The sequence below is a fragment of the Ovis aries genome, chromosome 3 (genome assembly GCF_016772045.2).
Source record: "Ovis aries strain OAR_USU_Benz2616 breed Rambouillet chromosome 3, ARS-UI_Ramb_v3.0, whole genome shotgun sequence".
Classification (NCBI taxonomy): Eukaryota; Metazoa; Chordata; class Mammalia; order Artiodactyla; family Bovidae; genus Ovis; species Ovis aries.
In genome coordinates, this window is record NC_056056.1 from 217442434 (window position 1) to 217464697 (window position 22264).

General features: G+C 41.9%; 1 protein-coding gene across 11 annotated transcripts in view; it reads left to right on the forward strand.

The window, feature by feature from the left end:
- The window catches only part of TNRC6B (trinucleotide repeat containing adaptor 6B), a 261892-nt gene that overhangs the window by 217978 nt on the left and 21650 nt on the right, over positions 1 to 22264 (forward strand). For all 11 annotated transcript variants that reach the window (XM_012175680.4, XM_060413567.1, XM_060413565.1 and 8 more), the window contains 6 exons: positions 966 to 1091; positions 12068 to 12199; positions 12458 to 12553; positions 12704 to 12896; positions 19061 to 19195; positions 21494 to 21670. In XM_012175680.4, the coding sequence (XP_012031070.2) occupies positions 966 to 1091; positions 12068 to 12199; positions 12458 to 12553; positions 12704 to 12896; positions 19061 to 19195; positions 21494 to 21670 (859 nt within the window). The remainder of the gene's footprint in view (positions 1 to 965; positions 1092 to 12067; positions 12200 to 12457; positions 12554 to 12703; positions 12897 to 19060; positions 19196 to 21493; positions 21671 to 22264) is intronic.

The window sequence follows — 22264 nt, forward strand, 5'->3', positions numbered from 1 at the left end:
CGCAGCGTCAGGTCTTACTGAACATGATTTCAAGGGCCATCGTATGTAGCCCCGCTCTCTAATTGCAACAGTCTTAGAAGTGCCTCAGCCAGTTGATCCTTCAGAAATCAGGGGCCTAAGCTTGTTTTATTGGTTTTTGTTTTTTACAGAGTTAAAACATTTTTTTATACAGCCCTTCTTGTTTTTCTTTAACTTAGCTTTCAGAGATCAGGAAACTAAATATACTTCTGTCCCATTATTTCAGTAGCCACATAATAGTCCATCTAATGAATGGCTGTAATTTTTGACTAATACTCATACATTTCAATGAGAAGTTACAGGTGAGTAATGCTTTGTGTGTCCCAGGAATGATTTTTCACTTTTCCCCTTTCTTCCTCTTTTATCTCACTCTCGGACTGATTTACATTTCCTCCTTTACCAAAGAAGGGACCAAGGAGAGCCCAAGACAGGGAAGGGTGTTCACATCGGGAGTAGGGTCCTCAGGGAGCCAGGCTCACAGTTGAATGGCACTGATTTTGTGATCAAATCAGCCAATTTAGAGAAGTTATATCATGGTATTGTTTTACAGCTGATATTATTCACAGTCCTGCATTTTTTACTCAAGTGCCTTTCAAAATGGGTCTCAGATTATATAGTTTGAGAATAAATTCTGTAAACCCAATCTTAAAAGAAGTAGTTGTATAAATGTTACACTTCCTTTACCTTTCAGTAACAACAAATTAGTGCTTTTTCTAACATTTCACTAAGTTTATCCCTTTTGGTTTGTATCAGGCTGCAGGGTGGTGATGGTATGCCCATGATTGAATTTGAATACTATCCCAAGGTCAGGAACTTTTTCCAGTTCCAACGTTCTGTGATTCCTTGGAACACAGGATGCTGCTTCTGAGGGATAGGAGACCTGAACTGTTTCTTTGTGCATTTCCTCGTGTTAACAAAAGGCCTCACTGCCGCTCTTCTGTTCACAGGGTGGCAATCATGGTTTGTTTGGAAATAGCACAGCACAATCGAGAGGCGTGCACACCCCCGTGCAGCCACTGAACTCTTCTCCTAATCTCCGGGCGCAAGTGCCTCCCCAGTTCATTTCCCCCCAGGTAAGTAACTTCATGGATCCACAGTTCAGAAGTAAAGTCCAGGTGGTTACCAGTTGTCAGCTGACTGGGTTTGTGGGCATAAAAGGAATAACAGTTACCCATCTAAAGTGAAAAATCCAGATGCCAAGGATCAAGAGTTTTAGAACAGGATGGCATTTCTTGTTTTTTGTCTTTGTTTTATCATGCGTACAAAGTAGATGTTTTTGCATGAAAAACATTATAATTATAATGCCTTTTAGATCACCTGTATGTTTTTCCAATACTATATTGATTTTTTTAATTGTGTATGTATGATTAAAACTACCGTATAAATTCTAATGCATCAATACTCAATAGTTGGTTGCCCTCAAGGATTCAGGGAAGCACCAGGTTCTGGGTTATTCTTAAAATTTTTGAGGAGATACGTACTAAAATACTGACTGGGTGCTCTTGGGGGGTTTAGAACTGGTGAGGTGGCAGAAACTCGTTCACAGAGCAGCTTTGCATAGGACAGAGTCCTTTGGGTACCATGGGAACCCTTTAGGGCCCTCCATTAGCAAGAGGTGGTCATTGAGTTTTTTGGGGGTTTATAGGTAAGAGAATTGTGCCAATCTACCACATACTGCCCCTCATACCCTTTTGTGAGAAAAATAAAAGCTGAGAAGCTGGAGTAAGGATTTAGTGTGTGAATCAAGATTTAGAGCTTTGGGTCTGTTCGTTGTATCAAAGGGGGTAAGGTGCTTACTAGATCCAGCCAACACGTTGTGAAGGATAAGGTTCTGTTTGGGGGTTTTTTTTTTTTTTTTTTTTTGATACATCTTTTGAGAAAGAAGTCAAAAATATTTATTTGGAACCATAATTTGTAGATTTCAGGTGTTGCTTGTAACATTGAGTCTCTGTCCGTCTTAGTAGAGAAGGAATGTTGATTGTGCCCCCTTTCCGTCATCAGTCCTGTCTGGGAGTCCACTTGTCCCTCTTCCCCTTCCCTCTCTCTGAGTTCCATCCATCCTTCAAGTCCCCGGTAGACAGAGCTGTTCCTGACTTTCCCAGCACTTTACAGCAGCAGCATTTTGACTCTTAGAGCACTTGGCCAGCGTGCCTGGGTGTCAGGCCAGCAGTCAGCCATGGTGATCCAGTGTCAACTGCCTATTGGCAGCGCCGAGATGAAGAAGAGGCCGTCTCTACCATGGCAGCCTCCTGGAGTTGGTGGCGATGGTGGCAGCATAGTTGGCAGATGATGTGCTAATGTATGGAAATGTTTAACAGGGTCGGGGAGCCGGGTGGAGCCTCACACTGGTAGTGGCGTTGACGCCTGAGTCAGTTCCCTGGGCATGGCTGGAGAAAAGGTGCCCTCCAGGAGACAGGAGAAGTTTATGTAGGGGTAGTAACATCTGGAAGAACACGGCCAGTATGGGGAAGCACGGTTATTAGTCTGGGCTTGTGTAAGCAGAGGTGTGCTGCCTAGAGGGGAACAGGAAGGAGCTTGTCAGAAAGTTTGGGACTACATTTGGAACAGTTTTGTTTGCCTTGCTAAGGAGTTTGAACTTTGTCCTTTGGTTACCGTGGTTGGTAACCATTATTTTGGCTGCTGTTTAAAAATACAGTTTCTGGGTCTTCCTCCGTCTACTGAGGCACTGTGTCTTGGGACCTCATTACCCCCAGGTGATTCTTACCTGCTCACTAGAGTTTAGCTGCTCCTGCCAAAGACGTTAAAGTATTAGGCAAGATAGCACGGTGGTACAGAAGGCATGTGTGAATGACAGAATCACTAAAGCAAAGGAGCTCAGTCACGAAGCTAGTGCAGGAATCTAGGTACGACTGTGGCTGAGGGAGTCAAAACCTTCTTGTGAAGGTCACCGGTGATCTCCGTGTTGTGGATTCCAGTGGTCTGTTCCCCAGTTGCTTTTTCCTCATGATCAGCCTTTCACCCAGTTGATCACGTCCTCCTCTCTGACACTGCTCACTTGGCTTTCGGTCACACTCTGTATTAGCTCTCCATCTGCCTTGTCTTCTGTCTGCTTTACAAGCTCATCCTCACTTCCCCCATGTTTAAGCATGAGAGTACCCCAATCTCAATATTTGAACCTCTCCTCACCACCTACAGCTACTGCTAGGTGATCTCACCCAGTGGAATGAGTTTAGAATACTGACAGTTCCAAAATTGTGACTTCAGCCTAGTTCTCTCTTCGCAACTCCACAGACTTCTGGCATCTTCACTAGGATGCCTTATAGGCATCTGAAGTGAACATGCCTGAAACAGAACTTCAGCTTCATCCCACTCTCCCCTCAAGACATCCTCTTCTTCCAGGAACATGGCACTCTCATCCTTCAGGTGCTCTGGCCAAAGACCTCACAGCCCGCAACCAGTCCAGCAACAAATCTTCCCTTCAAAACGTCATCCAGCATCCAACCATTCCCTCCCATGGCCACAGTCTCCTGACTGGTCCCACCCTGCTTCATCCCCTACTTGCTGCCTCGAGTCCATTTTCCACCCAGAGTTCAGACTGACACTCTAAAACTGCACTGTCCAGGGTAGCCATTAGCCATGTGAGTGCTTAAAATGCAACTCATGGAGTGGAAGAACTGAATTTTTAGTTTTAATAGATATAAATTTAAATAGGCACACCAGGTTAACGACTAATGTACGGACAGTGCAGATGTAGAACATTGCTGTCAGCACGGAAGGTTAAGGGCACTGCTCTCCTGGCTTCCTCTCTCAGAGATTGCAAAGCCAACTTTTCACTGTGATCTTTGAGGTTCTTGGTTACCTCCCTGCCTCCCACACCTGCTCTCCTGTTGGTTCAGGCCTCTCCAGCCAACTGGCCCCCAGTGCAGTACATCCTTCTGGAATGCTGTTCTCCCAGATTGCCATGTGGCTCCTTCTCTACTTCCTTCAGAGCTCTGCCTCAGCCCCACCCTATCAGGGAGGCTATCCAGGGCTGTGTACATTACACGACCACTGTTAACCCCTCACCTCCCACCCCCAGCCCAGGAGTGAAGTAAGCTCCAAAGTAGCAGGGTCTGTGTCTGCTCTGTTCACTACTGCGTCCTAAAGACCCTGCAGAGTGTGTGTTTTGAGTTCAGTAAGCAGATGTCAAGTCACGGGAAGATGCATTTCAGAATGATCTAGAAAGTGGAATTGTTAGACAAGCACAGTTAACTTAGTCTAAGAGACTTGGGGGCTGCAAATCTCTTGATGACCAAATCTGCTCTATTTGGAAAAGAAAAGTACTTGTGTTCCCCTACACTTTTGAAATGTGTTTATTTAGCAAAATGTGTTTCAGTTCAGTTCAGTCACTCAGTCGTGTCCGACTCTTTGCGACCCCATGAATCGCAGCACGCCAGGCCTCCCTGTCCATCACCAACTCCCGGAGTTCACTCAGACTCAGGTCCATCGAGTCAGTGATGCCATTCAGCCATCTCATCCTCTGTCGTCCCCTTCTCCTCCTGCCCCCAATCCCTCCCAGCATCAGAGTCTTTTCCAACGAGTCAACTCTTGGCATGAGGTGGCCAAAGTACTGGAGTTTCAGCTTTAGCATCATTCCTTCCAAAGAAATCCCAGGGTTGATCTCCTTCAGAACGGACTGGTTGGATCTCCTTGCAGTCCAAGGGACTCTCAAGAGTCTTCTCCAACACCGCAGTTCAAAAGCATCAATTCTTTGGCGGTCAACCTTCACAGTCCAACTCTCACATCCATACATGACCACAGGAAAAACCATAGCCTTGACTAGACGGACCTTAGTCGGCAAAGTAATGTCTCTGCTTTTGAATATGCTATCTAGATAAGGAGGGCAAAATATTAAACAATGGAATCTTCAGGGTTTTTCCTGACATTTACATATTTTAAAAGACTAAACAGTTGAGTAGGTTTTAAAAAAAAAATCAAGTAAAGAGAATATAATAACCACACTGAAAGTTTGGATTGTGCAGAAAATATTCTTTCTGAACCTACCCTCCCACCCCACTGGAAGCAATGACAAGAGTTATATTTACACAACCACCAGATCAGACTTTGTTCATATTCAGGCACACTTTTCACATAGTTGCATTCATGGTCACGATAGCCTGTTGTTTTTGTTAACATTGGGTCATAATATTTTCTCATCCCTAAGACAGTCTTTGGATCAGTCATTCTTAATGAAGAAGGCAAATGTTCTTTCAAGTAAGCTTGCTTTGGTTTGCCTTTCCCCGTTATTGGGTGTTAAATTATTTCTAATTTTTTCACTGTTGTAAGTTAATGCTATGGAGAAATCCTTATACATTATCTTTGCCCACATCATTTCTAAATTTAGTTGCCCAGAACAAAATTCTGGGTCAAAGCACACAAACATTTAAAATTGATGAATATTATCAAATTTCACATCCATTCTAACCGATTTCTAGGGATGATCAATAATTAATGTAGATGTGGGAAGAAAACATCGAAACTCATCTTTGAGATTTTTTACAAGTGTTCCAGACCATGGATTTTCTCCCTTGTCTTATTCCTCCCGTTTCTCAAATGTTCCAAAAGTAACCTATTCTAGAGGTTTTTATCTTGGTTTTAAATTGCTGTCTTTTTGCACCTGTAATTCTTTGTTTAATGCCATATTGACTCCAACTCGAGCTTCACTTTCTCCAACCCAGCTGGAGATTGAAGGGCTTTTAAGCCAGAATAATTAATTCCCTGCTATGGAAATGTGCAGACCTGCACTTTAATTACTCTGCAACCCAGGTATGAATAGCCACTTGCCCAGGAACCCAGTGAAGCATCTGTCTAGTCCTTTTATATTCACTGGAGGAGGACAGTACCGTGACTCTGAAGAGAGAAGCTGAACAAGGCTAGACAGGAAGTCCTCAAAGGGCAACCTTGATAGTCTTTTCTTAAAAATTACAAACAAAAAGAAAAAAATTATGAACAATGTATCTTTTACTTTTTAAAATTTTATTTATTGTTTTTATATTTATTTATAAATTTTATTTTATTAAAACAATTCATTAATAAATTAAATTTATTTATAAATTTTAATTAATGTTGTTCTTATGTTGCTTTGTTGCCATGTGTGGGCGCTCTCTAGTTGTGGTGAGCAGCAGGCTTCTCATTGCAGTGGCTTCTTTCTTTGTGGAGCACGAGCTCTAGGGTGCAAGGTTTCAGTAGTTGTGGAACATGGGCTCAGTAGTTGCCCTGCTGCATATGGAGCCTTCCTGGACCAGGGATCAAACCTGTGTCCCCCTCATTGGCAGGCAGATTCCTAACCACTGGGCCACCAGGGAAGTCCCTTGATAGTCTATATGACTGTCAACATATAGAACATATGAGATGCTGGCATTTAAAGTAAAGTATAAAAATACTTTGCGTTAGCATTTCTTTACTTTTCTTTATAGTCTTTTTGTGTCTGTCTTTATATTGTTTCATGTTCCCTTTTTTGAACTTTATGTAATAAAGTTATACAGTATATAACCTTCTCTGATTTTTTAACTTCTTATTGCTTCTAAGATTTTGATTTGGGCAATTGTGGTTCATATTGCACTCTACTGTATGAATATACCGTCGTTCACTTACCTATTGAGTGGTTTCCAGATTGTTGCTATTTTGAGCATTGCTGCTGCAAATATTCCTCTGTTTGTCTCCTCAGGTGAGTTTCTCTGGGGTATTTCTGGGTCATGGGCATGTTTTACTTTGAGTGGTGGTTTCTTTAGCTAATTGTGAGTAGTAGGAATAGTAAGATGGCTGGGGGGATCATAGGCTCCTGGTTAGGGATGTCAGCTATTCTCAAGACTGAAGAGAAATGGTGATCAAGAGACCAGCCAATTTATCCAGTAGATCTTTTAAACCTGAGAGAAGGGAGGAGAAATGACAATTCAGACAATGGCTCTTTATTTTGGAAACCAGTAGGCTGGGAAACAAAATAAGCAAAGGAGATTTCCCTGTGAATCATAGAGGAAAGCTTTGGAGAGGAAGTTAGAAACAATGGTCATCAGTGCAGACAGCCTGAAGCAGCACTTCGAGTGGAAAGGTAACACAAGCCACATAATGGAATTTAAAGCTTTTAGTAGCTACATTTAAAAGATAAGAAACTGGTAAGATTAATTTGACAACATATATTCTTTAGCCTGAGGGCTTCCCTCATAGCTCAGTTGGTAAAGAACCTGCAATGCAGGAGACCCCGGTTCGATTCGTGGGTCAGGAGGATCCACTGGAGAAAGGATAGGCTACCCACTCCAGTATTCTGGCCTGGAGAATTCCATGGACCATAAGAAGAAACTGGTAACATTAATTTAACAATATATATTCTTTAGTCCAGTATATCTAAATTATTATCATTTCAACCTGTAATCAACATTTTATATTAAAATTTTTACCTTCTTTTTTTAAAGCCTTTAGACTTTCAAAGTCGCATCTTTGAAATCTGGTATGTATCTTATACTTAAAACACATCTTGGGAATTTCCTGGCAGCCCAGTGGTTAGGACTGTGTACTTTCACTGCCAGGGCCTGAGTTTGATCCCTGGTCAGGGAACTAGGATCCCACAAGTCATGCTGTGCAGCCAAATGTTTTAAAAAAATTTACAAAGTCTAAAACACATCTCAACTTAGGTAAGCCATGTTTTTCAAGTGCTCAAATAGCCACACGAGACTAGTTGCTTAACTTACCAGATGGTACAGGCCTACCAGCAGAATTACTGTATTCGTTTCTTTCCTAGAAACTGCTGCAACAAATGACCACAAACTGGGTGGCTTAAAACAACACACGTTTATTCTCTCCTAAGTTCAGGAGGCTAGGCATCTGAAGTCAGGGTGTCATCAGGGTTGGTTGGTTCCTACTGGTGGCTCCAGAGGAGTCTATTCCATGCCCTCGGCTGCTGGTGGCTGCTGGCAGGGCTCGGTGGTTTTGACTTGTAAATGCATTGCTCCTATCTGCCTCATTCATGTGGCGTTCTTCCTGTGTGTGTCTAGACTTTCTCTTCTCCATCTCTGTGTCTTTTCCTCTTCTTCTAAGGACACCAATCACTGGGTTAGGGCCTCTTACAATCCAGTATGTTGTCATCTGAAACTTGATTTTGTCTACCAAGATTCTACTTCTGAATAAGGCCACATTCTCAGATCACAATTGCTCGTGAATTTTAGGGGAACATGATTCAGCCTAGTATATTTGCTAAACCAAATGAATTTAAGATTCACACTGAAAGTAGTAAATATGGTTTCATGAGTCACAGAGGTATAGTGGTCTAAGACTCTGGATTAGAATATGGTATAGTTCAGTTCAGTCCCTCAGTCGTGTCTGACTCTTTGTGACCCCATGAATCGCAGCACACCAGGCCTCCCTGTCCATCACCAACTCCCAGAGTTCACGCAGACTCACGTCCATCGAGTCAGTGATGCCATCCAGCCGTATCATCCTCTCTCGTCCCTTTCTCCTCCTGCCCCCAATCCGTCCCAGCATGGTATAATAGTGTAGGCCATATCTCCACTCATGGTCTCCTTACCTGCCCCAGACATCCCCCTCCCCCTGAGAGAAGGAAAAACCCTATTAATAGAATAAGCTTAGAGCTACGCTCTTAGAGACAGTAAGTTAAGTCACACTAGTGCCCATTTGCCATGGCACCCTACTCCAGTACTCTTGCCTGGAAAATCCCATGGGCGGAAGAGCCTGGTGGGCTGCAGTCCATGGGGTCGCGAAGAGTCAGGCACAACTGAGCGACTTCACTTTCACTTTTCACTTTCATGCATTGGAGAAGGAAATGGCAACCCACTCCAGTGTTCTTGCCTGGAGAATCCCAGGGACAGAGGAGCCTGGTGAGCTGCCGTCTATGGGGTTGCACAGCGTCGCACACGACTGAAGAGACTTAGCAGCAGCAGCAGTGCCCATTTGGGTGAACTCAAAGGAGAGATGAAGAATTATCATTTGACGGGAGTTGTGGAGGATCCCTCATGCTGGCCATTAAGCTGGTGCTGAGGCAGAGTGCACAGCCATGGTATGCTTGCTTTGAGCTCCTGTCTGCCAGGGGTCTAACTGTTAAATAGAAAATCAAATAAAGAGTTGGGGTTTTTTTTTTTTCAGTCTCTTTTTAATTGAAATATTGTTTATTTACAGTGTTGTGTTAGTTTCAGATACATAGCAAAGTGGTTCTGTTTTCTGTATCTACATATCTGTCCTTTTCTCAGATTTTTTCCACTATAGATTATTACAAAGTATTGAAGATAGTTCCCCATGCTATACAGTAGGTCCTTGTTGTTTATCTTTTTTTACATATAGTAGTGTCAAGGTTTTGACAACACTCAGCATCTCATAGAGAATGGAAAGGAAGCATCTGGGAGAACCATTACTTTAAGTCAAAATACTTTCCAAAATGAGAGACTTGATAGTTTAAGTGAAAGTGCTGAGATCTTGGAAGGAAAACAAGTTGGTGAGCCAAGTATAGAAAATTTGAACTTGGATGTTTTTAGACTGGAAAGTGTCAAAGAAAAGATACGCAGGTATTCTTGAGAATGTAGCAGAGACCAGTGACTCAAAAGTATTAGGAAGCAGAAGAATTTGGATCTGACTGTGATGCTAAAGAAAGATAAGATGGGAACACCCCCATGGGTCTTCTGATGACTCAAGTTTTTATAGGGGCATTTTTAAAAGACAGAAAGTAAGGGTGTGCAAGCAAGAGTGAATGTGTGTGAATGTCACGCTGGAGGGTTAAAACACAAAATAAGCTGAGGCTTACAAAAAAGTAGGCAGGTCGAAAGTGTCTCAGAGCTTGGTTTGGTGCAGTGTGGTGACTGGGAAAGGAACCATTGCTTTGGACTCTCTGTATAAGGCTGACTAAGTGGGAATAAAAATTTTACTGCTTATGTCTTTTCTATTAAGAATAAGGGTTAAGATGAGTTAAATCCTTCAACAGAGAAAGAATTTGTGAAAAGAATCGCAGAACCCCTCTCTGTGATCTTTGAAGAATGCTGGGGGTCTTCAAGGATGAGAGTTTAAATAATGACACCTCCCTCTTTTCTGCCCAAATTCTGAATTTTTAAGACAAAAGGGGGAAGGCCTCCAGGGGCCTGAATGTTCCCTGTGCTGCCGAGAAAGGTGATACTAGAGAATGCGAGCTTCCTAATACTGAATTCCGTATGTACCCCCTTAGTAACTGAAATAGGGCAGTCCTCCCTAGGGGCTTGCTGCCAAGAAGTAAGGGAAAGAGGCCCCAGAGTGCTGTGGTAAAGGTGGAGGCCCCTCTGTTTGGAGCTTCAGATCAGAAATGGGAAAGAACTTTTCCTCCTGTGCCAGGAAGGAAGAAGAATGAAGCAATTTCTTTTTAATTTTTTTTTTTTTTTGAAAGAACAAGGAAAGTGGCTTGAAGAACTGATGAACTTGGTGCTGATTCTAAGTGAGATTCTAGACAAGATGATCAAAAATGTGATTTCTGAGCACATGTACTAAAAATCAAGAATCATAGTTTGCTAACATGTTTGAACATAACCCACTTTCTTCACTGATTGGTCAAAAAACGTTGGATTATAGGAATGATAAAGTTGTTGTGTCTCTATTTTGACAAGTCACTTGACAAGCTGTCTCTTTGTTTTAGATAAGATGAAAAAATATAGGCTAAGTGCTAAAACAGTTGTGTTGATTAGAAATGATTGACTGTTCCTGGACTGATCAGTTTCAGATCGGAAGGACGCTTTTAGTAGCATGCTACTAGATTATCTTCAGCTCTGTTCAGTGTTCCCATCAAAGACCAGATGGGAAACATAAACTGACAATAAGTGAAATAACAGGTAGAAAATAACTTGGTGAAGTGACCATTAATAAGTTAAAATATAAGAGAGGTTCATTCATCTTGTAGGTTTTATCAAGCATCTACTGTGTGCCAGGCATATAAAGATAAATGTAAGGTCCTAAGGCTCAGACATAAATTAATAGTTTATAAACCCAGCTGCTTAAAAATTGCATGGGAGAGTAAAACATATTTTAATATTGTAGATTTTAATGGACTATGTGAATTGGGAGATGATCAGATACGATCAGAGAAGCTGAGATCTTAGGAACTGTTGAGAGCATGGCTTTTAAAAGATGAGTTAGTGATGGTGAGATCTACCCAGTATTAGAAAACTTCAGAAAATGGCTTCTCTGTAAATGAGAAATGAATGGGTTGAGAAATTGAATGATACACAGGTGAGAGAACTGACCCCAGTTAGCCTTAGGATGAGATGAAGGGGTAGGTGTAATCATTGTGGACATCTGAAGAACCACACTGTGGAATAATAGGAACATATATGGAGTGCATTTCTAAGCAGTTGACATGAACTAACTCATAAAAATCCTCAAACAGCCACTGAAGTTAATTTTATTCTTACTCAGATTTTGCAGATAAGGAAAGTGAGGCTCAGAAAAGTTAAATAAGTCCCTTGCTCTGAGTCATACTGCTTAGAAATGGCAGGCCCATGCAGTTTGCCTGTAGGACTAAATTTTTGACCAGAATGCTATTGATATTAAGGGACTAAGTTTGTTCTCCATGGTACTCACTGATTCATTGGGTTCAGTGACTGTTTTGGGGGTTTGTTTGTTTGTTTTTATTTGGAAGCTAATTACAGTTTTGTGATGCATTTTGCCATACATTCACATGACTCAGCCATGGGTGTACATGTGTTCCCCATCATGAACCCCACTCCCACCTCCCTCCTCAGTGAATGTTTTTATAGCACGTTTCCAGTAATAACCTCTAAGACGAAAGTTATGTTGTCATTCATTTTTTTCTTGCAGATACTTTCCTGATTATAAAATTCATAATTTTCATTGTAGAAAAGTTGGAATGTCTAAAAAGAGAATGAAAAAGTTCTTATAACCTTCACCACTCAAAAGATAACCACTGTTAATGCTTTGGTATATTTCTCCCAATTGTTTAATGTTTTTCATAAATATTTTTCAAGGAAAATGTTAACAGTGCTTGCTTTAGCTTTATTGAGATTCTTTTCACACAACACAGAAATTTTTTTTATTTTGATAAATTCTGAAAGTTCCTTTTCTTGACTAGGTTTCTGCCTCAATGCTTAAGCAGTTTCCCAACAGTGGCCTGAATCCAGGTCTTTTCAACGTGGGGCCCCAGTTATCTCCTCAACAAATTGCCATGCTGAGCCAGCTTCCACAGATTCCCCAGTTTCAGTTGGTAAGTAGCAGATTTTCCTCCTATAGCCAAAAGGTTTTATTATTATTATTATTATTATTATTATTATTATTACTTGCTTCATTTCATGTGTTTAAGGGTTGATACGTCAGCTCAACTCTTAAGCACACTCAGTTTGACCAGTAGGCCAAGATCTTGGTGGTACTTCCCTCATGGACACTGATTCGGCTCACAAACCCTTGCAGTTTTCCTAGTAAATCCACCTTAGGAAACTTGGGTTCTCTCTCCCTTACTTTGTAGGCATGTCAGCTTCTCCTGCAGCAGCAGCAACAGCAGCAGTTGTTACAAAACCAGAGGAAGCTTTCTCAAGCCGTTCGCCAGCAGCAGGAACAGCAGGTATATGGCCTTGGAAGGGCCCCCTAGTGCTCGATGTGGGAATACATCTCTGCTTAACCTCTGATGGGGGAAACGGATGTTGGCTTATCATGTATCTGTCGATGTTGTCTTATTATGTATCTGTTTTCCCTTGGGCCTCCTCACCTCCAGCTGGCTCGGATGGTGAGCGCCCTCCAGCAGCAGCAGCAGCAGCAGCAGCAGCAGCAGAGGCAGCCCAGCATGAAGCATTCGCCATCTCATCCCGTTGGGCCCAAGCCACATCTGGACAACATGGTACCCAACGCTCTGAATGTGGGGCTCCCAGACCTTCAAACCAAAGGGCCAATACCTGGATATGGTTCTGGTAAGCTGTTAGTATGCAAACTGTCTGTTGAAAAATCTGCCAGTCACATTCTCAGCCTAAGGGTTAGACCTCCATTACACTATTTTCGTACCAGCCATGCTGGGTCAGTAAATATTCTTATTCCTTTCTTACAAGTAAGATATCTGATTTGCTGATATGTTTCCTGAAGCTCATCACACAATTAGCAGACAGCAGAGACAAGCTTCCACCTTCTCTGGGTCCAAAGAAGTCTTTTATTACTTGTGAGTGGCAATCAATCAGCTCTCTTTCCACCAGGAACTTTTTAAAGCCCATTTGTACCTGCTGTGAGCGCTGCACTTGTCTGACGTTATAATTGAGTAAATTACGTACAAGTTGAGAGGCATTTAGCTCTATGGATAAAATTATGTTGAAAAAAATGAGGAATTAAAATTATCAGGCAAACCAATAAAATTCTTCTGAAGTTAGTATTTCATCTGATTTAAATAGAATTAGCACAAGTAAGGTTATACCTTTGACATTCATCAGGAATTTGTTGGCAGGCGAGTTGTAGCTCTTTAAGAACTGGGGAACATGTTGTAAGCAGAATACAACCAGCGAGGCAACGGTATTTAAAAATAAAATGCAAAAGTTAAAAAAGTACCACCCACCACAGTGGATCTCTTCTCAGATTGGCAACATTTAGATTTTCTTTTAGTAAGGACTTTACTGTTCTCTGCCACCTCAAAAACAAGGGTTAAGGGAGACTTGAAAGCTGTACTCAAGTGACAAAATGACCTTGGACAAATGGCCTTGCTGTCTGTGCTCTGTGAGGTGCCTGCTGGGGTGAGACGTCCACTGCCCACTGGGGAGGCCAGGAACTCCTTGATCCTGGATAGTTTTAAGGGAATTAATTTCTAGATCCTTAAGTTCTACCAACTACACTTTTTCTCTAAGAAAAAAAGAGAATTGCACGTTTATTTATTTGTTTTATTTCTTGCTGTGGAGGGTCTTCACTGCTGCCGCGTGGCTTTCTCTAGCTGCAGCGAGCAGGGGCTACTCTCTGTCGTAGTGTGTGGGCCTCTCATCGCAGTGGCTTCTCGTTGCAGAGCAAGGCTTCTAGGGCTTCAGTAGTTGCGGCTGGTGGGCTCTAGAGCAGACTCAGTAGTTGTGGCACACAGGCTTATTTGCTCTGTGTCATGTGGATCGTCCTGGAACAGAGATCAAACCAGTGTCCCTTGCACTGTAAGGTGGATTCTTAACCCACTGGACCACCAGGGTAGCCCCTGTACTTTTTCTTAAAAATGATTTGCATGAGAACTGACTTTTAAATTACATTCGACATAAAAGAAAGTCAGACGCTCCACCATCCCTTATTCTATCAGAGCATGGTTCTCTGGAGCTCCAGACAAAGAGGAAGCCTCCCGGGATGACTATCAATGGTGCCCTTATTCCTGGGTTTCCAGTCCTCGCCTTCTGAATCGTGTCCTCTTAGGGATGAAGCCTGATGTAAGAGCCTACACGTGCTGGTGTGTGTTGAGTTGTTCTGAATTTAGACAGTGTATGTGAGTGACGTGGGGGCAGCAGTGCTTCTCTTCATCCCCTTTTGTCAAAGGATGTGTAGTTCTTGAAGTGGAATCCAGTTGTATAAAGCGAAGAGAACTTATCTGGAAGCCACAAGTGGCTTTTCGACGTGTTTCAGGAACACAGTTCTTTTCAGACCTTCTCAGTGCTCATCCTGAGGGCTTGTCTTATCTGGAAAGCAAAGCACCTAGGAACAGCCTGAGCAGTATAGGTTAAGTGAGACTGACTCTTTGAAACAGATGTTTTCATGGCGAATAGGTAAAGCCTGTGGATTTCCTTTAGAACGGGGTATGTGCCAGTCAGTTAGTTGTTAAAAACCTAGAATCATAATGTATTTATTTCACTGACAGTCTTTATAATGTCTTTACTATTTTCTACCCCCCTATTAAAAAGTAAAATTATGTGTTGGCTGTAAATCTGTTCATTTTTAGCAGTGTATGTATAGTTCTCTTGTTTATTGAATATATAGAAAAATTTTATCATGTCTTATTAGATTAATCATATTGTTTGTGATTATTACACTTAATTATTCCTAATGACTAAAGGATCAAAGTTCAGTATTTATACATATATATATTTACTAGATACGTTTCATGGTTTTTTAATACCATATTCCTATTTCATAAGTAACTTAAAATTTTAGTTATGCGTTATTATCCAAATTAAGGAAAAAGAACATACTGACTTATTAACATTTTCATCTGATAACTTAGTAAACAATGGATACATTAGTTTTATTAAGTCTATATTAATTGTGATATAAGTAAGTAAGTAAGTGAAATCACTCAGTCGTGTCCGACTCTTTGTGTCCCGGTGGACTGCAGCCCAGCAGGCTCCTCAGTCCATGGGATTCTCCAGGCAAGAATATTGGAGTGGGTTGCCATTTCCTTCTCCAGGGGATCTTCCCAACCCAGGGATTGAACCTGGGTCTCCCGCACTGGGGGCAGATGCTTTAACCTCTGAGCCACCAGGGAAGCCCTATTGTGATATGGCCACTTACAATCTGCCTTACACAATGCATTTTGCAGTTTATTTCGGTTGCAGTTCTCCTTAATCCATATCACCAATTTATTGGAATTGAAAAACTGAGACTGAAAACAAGCCTGATTTGGCTGCCTGTTTGAATAAACTAAACCTATAGCTGTAAGGTTTTGATGAAAATATAGGTAAAGCATTTATACAGATTAAAGTTTTTTTGGAAAAGATGTAATAAAATGAATGTATACATTATGAATATAAATAGTGCTAGTATAGCAGAGTAAGAAAGAAAAAAGATAACCTGTAGGCTAAAGACTAGCAAGAATAATTAAAAATTTCATAGTATGTTTTTTTCTAAATACGTTTTGATAAAGCGTCTATTGATATATTTTCTCAGAATTAAAGAGTTGAATGACATTCATGACTGTAAACTAACCCTTAGCTGATTGTTCTTGTAAAATAGTTTCTAATTTTCTGCTTTTAACAAAATGGAAAATATACCTAATTGAAGTGATAATGACCTATCTAAAAATTATGTTCTAGTATTTATTATGATGATTTAGTATTCATGATGATTTAGTATTATTATTTTAGTATTTATTACTAAAACATAATTTTTAGATATCTTATTGAGCTGGGAGAAGGAAATATATCCAAAAAGTAATGTAAAGAAATAACTGATGTGATTACAAGGCTCCTACTTTTCTCATCTACTTATTTGTATGAACTTTCTTAGTGCTTTATAAAGTCTATAAAAATTTTAAAAATAGGAATAGAATAATGTGAATTAGATCAAGTCATAGTCACTAATATCTGAATAATCTAGATACAAAGTCATTCATCTTATTAGAAAATGCACTTCCAATAAAATTTTACTTTTTATTTTACTTTTTAAACTTTATCAAAATATGTAATATTTCTGTGTGTGGTATATCCAGTGAAAAGTAGAGATATGAATAATAGAGATTATTAAAATAGCAGAAGAATAACTGTATCCTTCCTGGGGGTATGACGTGTCAGTGACGCACATGCATGTGGACATGGATTGGAACAGCTGTGTTAAAGAGGCCGCTGTGCATGACTTCTTTTATAACTTTGTGCTTATTCTAATGATTGTGAAACCAGGAATTTGTTTTCTCATCTACGACAAAAAAAGTAGTGGAAAATATAGAACTGTAGACAGAGTACAGGAGTGATAAATTAAGGACAGGTTAATTTGAGAGTTTCCTCAGGGAGGTTAAGCCAAGCCGTGAGCCAAGTGGTAGTGATGAATACACAACGAATTAGAGTGTGTGGCCAAGAAAGTCATTCTGGCAAGGACAGAGAAGGTGGTCAAGGGCTTATATAGGTAGCAATGATGAAGCAGATAAAAGGCATGTCCTGTGAAATGAGGCCCTGGGAAAGCCAGGGGCATGTCTTATCTCTGATTATACCTCAGCTCCTGACACAGAGCCTCACACAAATTAGGCTCTCCATAAATACTTATTGGACTGAATGAAATGGCTTGTTTGATTAGAAGTTCTCTGTCAGGGAGCTGGAGAATTACATGGAGGCCACTTGATGAACTGAGAAAGTATGTGCTTAGTTGCTCAGTCATGTCTGACTCTTTGTGGCCTCATGGACTGTAGCCCACCAGGCTCCTCTGTCCATGAGGATCTCCAGGCAAGAATACTTGAGGGGGTTGCCATGCCCTCCTCCAGGGGATCTTCCCTACCCACGAATTGAACCCAGGTCTCCCACATTACGGGCGGATTCTTTACTGTCTGAGCCACCAGAGAAGTCCATTGATGAAATAGCAAGGTCAAGTCTGTATTTTCTTGGATCTGGAGGTGTGATAGCTCATGAGCCACACAAAGGTCATGAGTGAAGTGCCATCTACGATAGCCTTAGAGCCCAGAATTCCCTTCATCCAGATTTGTTAAGCACATTCCATCCTCACGTGAAGCCAGTTACTATGTGACATTGAAGAAAGACACAGAGTTACATAAAACCTTGCATTGATTTTCCTCTCATAGTTTTGGGTTTGTAGATTGAATCTTTCAAGGCACTTTTATCTCCTTTTGCCTTCTTTATCTTTAATTCCTTTTCCCTTGCCAAACCTTATTGTTTAATTGTGGTGCTGCCATGTCTGGGTGGCATCCGATCTCCAAGTTTCTAATGAGAAAGATGCCCGCTTTACCCAGGGTTCCAACAAGACAGCCTCAGACAGTAGGAGAGTTAAAGTGGGTGCAGTATGGAGTCTGGGCTGGTTGGAGCCACACGTCCGCTAAGGGGAGAGGGAACTTCCACAGGACACCTATGCTGAGGCATGGTGGGCGCCCTGCTGATCTTGGGTACCCGTGCTTGCCTGTTACTGCTACACTGACTGTGGCTCGTTCTCCTTTTTCTGTTTCTTTTTAAAATGTATGTATTTATTTATTTAGCTATGCCAGGTTTTAGTTGTAGCATATGGAAGCTTTTAGTTGCAGTGTTTAGGATCTGGTTCCCTGACTGGGGACCAAGCCTAGGCCCCCTGCATTGGGAACATGGAGAACTCCACGTTCCCAGTGGGCCACCAGGTAAGTCCCCCCACTTTTCTGTTTTTTATTAATTATTCTTTCCCTCTCAGTTTCAGCTATTTATTTTAGTCCTTTATTTTACTTTTTTGAGCATTAGTTTGAAAAGTATTTAATATATTCTAACCTAAAACTGACGGTGCACCTTGTGAGGCTCCATCAACAAGCCTCTCCTGTGTGGTTTTAACCTGTCCAGCCCTCTGCAGAGGGAAAATCTTAACTGCCAGAGCCCTTGCTAACAGCCTAACACTTGAGGACACACTCTGAATCTCTCACCAGTTGCTTGTTCAAGCTATGGGGTCTTCGTCATTGTATAAAAACTTCTTTCAAATTGATCTCCCATAGTCTGTCCCGTTCTCAGACTGTCAGTTCTCTTTGTAAAATATAAACTTAGTTCTATATCTCACTTGCTAAAAAATTCTTTTTATCTCCTATCTTTGGGGGGGGGCAAAAAAGTTCTAGACTTCTCGGCCTAACATATGTAAGACCCTACAAGCTACGGCTCTTCCTCTCTCCTTATCTCACTGCATCCATAGTCAGCCAGGCGTTGGAGTTAGACTGGGCTCCTCGTCATTCCCTAAGCACCCATGATTGTCACCAGTTAGACCTTCGCACTTGGTTTTCTTGACTTACTCACCTTCCTGCCCTAGGCCCTAGATCAGCTGTCCTTCTGCAAAGCCTTTCCTCCCATAGAGACCTTACCACAACTTTAGGGCAGCTGTTGCACCATGTTGGTTTGTAGTGTGGACATCTATCTCAGCTGGAGAACTGCTGGTCCCACACTCCGTTTGATACAAACCTGAGCTAAATAGATAACGTGAGTGCACATGTGCCCTGAGATGTTCATTAGATGACATCATACGTGTTTTCATACCTGAACAGAGTTGTCCCTTTTGTAGCAGGCAGGAGCCCAGACCAACATTTCGAATCAAAACACCTGTTTCTAAGGGAAGAAAACTTCATGTGAATTGGTCTTTTAGTGACGAATGAAGCCATTTATGGGTTCTGCCTCAGATCTCTTGGTTATTGATACTAGAAACTGATTTTTTTTTTTAAAAAAAAGACCTAAAATGTGCTTCTCCATTTCAGGCTTCAGCTCCGGCGGCATGGACTACGGCATGGTTGGTGGGAAGGAGGCTGGAACAGAGTCTCGCTTTAAACAGTGGACCTCCATGATGGAGGTGCCCTCTGTAGCCACACAGGAAGCCAATATGCACAAAAATGGTAAGACACACAGAGCCTCGTGACCCGAAGCTCTTTTGATCCTCAGAAGCCCTGACACACGGTCCTATAAGCTTGTTCTGAAGCACAGATCTTCAGCTTTTTCTTAAACAGTCTTGATTGCATCCCCCACCCCCACCCCTGCCATGATCACCTATGAGAGCAAGATTGGGGTTATGTGTATTTCAAACTGTAAGAAACTTAAAGTGCTAGTTGTACTTAAGGAAAGAAAAATTTCCCACCTGCGGTAGGATCAAGAGCAGTAGCAGTGAACTTGAGCTCCCCTTAGGGTAAAACCCTAATAAATTGCTTGAGAGAACAGAATCTGTTTTCGGAGCTGCGAGAGAGATCACAGTAAATATGTATCATGTTGACTGTTTCAACTCTTTGATCTCTGAAGATGACTAATCGATCAGCACATGAGGTCTGGACTTTGCACCAACCTTTCTTGTTCTTTATGAATTGCAGTGTCTGCAAGACAGCAGTTGAAGGTCTTGCAGGCTTTGGTCGTGAAAGTGGGTCAGCTCTTCATCTCTCTCAATTCTGTGTAAGAGCATCTCCATTTCCCTGTGAAATGGATAAAAGGTCTTGGGGCCTTCCTGCAGCCTTTGCGTCAGTGTTTGTTTCACTTGTCAGTAATTTACTTGGACTCATCTGTATCCATGAGAACCAAGTGTAAATAGGTGTCAGAGTGGCTCCTGCAGCAGCTTCCTGGAGCCTTAGCCCCATTAGCTTGGAGCCTTTCAGGGTTCTTTTCTAAACCTGCTCTTCCACATGCACTTCTGGAGGCTGGTGAAGTGGCCCCATGGAGCTGTCTGCCTGCTATCCCTAAGTATCATCATTTGATTTCATATTACAGAATCAGGAATGGTTTATTGAAATGTCCAGTCTGTTTCTGAACTGAATAATCCAAGCTCTGCATCTCTAGCATTGGACCCTCTGGCTGCTTCCTTAGGCTTATGATTCATCAGGACCCTTGTTCCCAAAGACATGATAGGTGTGTGATTATAAATGCACATGAGAAGTGGTCTTGAAGGTAAAATACTCGCTTGCCATTTGAGAACTTACAGGTCACGTTTTCCCCATTTCCTGAGCCAATCCCCAAGGTAACTGAGCTTTTCGTTTTCTGCTTCTTCACTGTAACGTGCCTTTGAGTCAGATTCCTACCAGTGGCTCCAGAAAAGCAGATGAGTCCTTAGTGGAGCATGGAGATGGTTTTCAGAATACTTGTGCTAGGCCAAACCAAGCAGATTACTTTAATCAATAACAAACAGAAAAAGTTTTTGGGGTGGGTTTTTTTTTTTTTGGTCATGCCATGTAGAATTCAGGATCTCAGTTCCCCAACCCAGGGGTTGAACTCATGCCCCCTGCAGTGGAAGCACAGGGTCTTAACCACTGAACCTTTTAATACCTTACCCTGGAAGTAATTTTATCTGTTGATAAGCTGCATCCTTAGAATACATCAGGCAACACAGTATGGCATGTAAACTTCATTCGAGAAACAAGTAGAATGTTACCTCACAGAGGCCACAGTTTTCATTTAAAGCTCATTTTTTATTAGTTTAAGGGGATTGCTAAGCTTTTAATTATTTTTTCTTGCCTCCCAGCACATAAGATGCATAAGGGGGACACCAACAAAACCCCTGAAATGCTCTGAGGAGAGCAGTTTTACAAAGGATTTGCTGTTCTTCGTGTGTGGGGCCCAGGAGCTCAGCGCTGCAGAGTTCATGGCTGGTCTTGTGCTGGCAGAGACCGTTGGCAGGAACGCCGGCTCACTGCTCTGGAATTTAAAGCAATTGCAGATGCTTTTCTCTCCAGCAAGCTCCCTCTGTTTACTCTGCTTCTTCCACTAAGCTAGGCCTGATCGGCACTTAAGGACTTGAGTGGGTTGGTGTCCGTAGAAATGTAGTTAAAAACCCTTTTATGTGCTGCAGATTGTTTAGTGTTTTTCCCACTCCTCATTCTTGAGTCATTAGTGTAAAGGTGGTGGGGATGATGGTGTGATTCATAGTCTATGAAAGTTTCTCAAGTTAATTTCGTAAGACCGTGGAGTTTTAAACTGAAAGGGGCACTCAGAAATGAGAGCAGTGCTGTGTGCAGCAGTGCAGACTGAGAAGCCAGGAAGGTGAGACGGATTGTCGTGGCCATCCTGCTTCCTAATGACGCACTGCCTCTCACGTGTGAACACCTCGTTCCAGGACCAGATCCTGGAGACTGTGAGTTCCTCTGAATGAAAGCTCAGCAAGTTCTGTTCATAGGAGTCCTTTCTGCTGTGAACTTATCACCTCTCTTTTTTCTCAGTCGCTATCGTGGCCCCTGGTAAGACCCGAGGAGGGTCACCGTACAACCAGTTTGACATCATCCCAGGTGACACACTGGGTGGCCATACGGGTCCTGCTGGTGATAGCTGGTTACCTGCCAAATCTCCACCAACAAATAAAATCGGAAGTAAATCTAGCAATGCCAGTTGGCCTCCAGGTACTACCGTCCAGAAAATGGTCGTTTTGTGTTTGGGGTGTCATTTGTTTTGTAATTGTTAATTTCAGGTTCTGAACAGATTGCTTTTTGCCACCCACGTTGATTTTTTTCATCTAGTTAATTTTTTCTGCGTTTCTTTGGAAAGATAGCAGATTTTCATGGGGTGGGGAGAGGTGGTCTTCGATCTGTAGAGTTCAGTCAGGAAGATAGGGTGGATGCTGATCACCTGCAAGACAGGTTACTGAGTGGTAGATACAGCATGGGCACAGACGGGTCAAAGGGAGTTAGGGGAGTGCAGTCTGAGGATGCAAGAAGGGGACTTTGGAGCCAGGACTTGGCATTCATCTGTGCAAAGGATGCCTTGTAACCTGACTTCTTCTGAAATGTCCAGTGAATTGATTCGTTTTTCATTCACCAAGTATTTATTACCAGATTCTAGGGATGTAGACTTGTAGAGCAGTGAGAGTATTTGCTGTTTTTCCTCTTTTATTCTGATACATGTAATCTATTTTCATTGTAGAAAAGTTTGAAATTTTTACTAAACCAAAAATAAAAATGAGTTTTAGTCTGTGTCCTTAACCTTTTTCTATATAC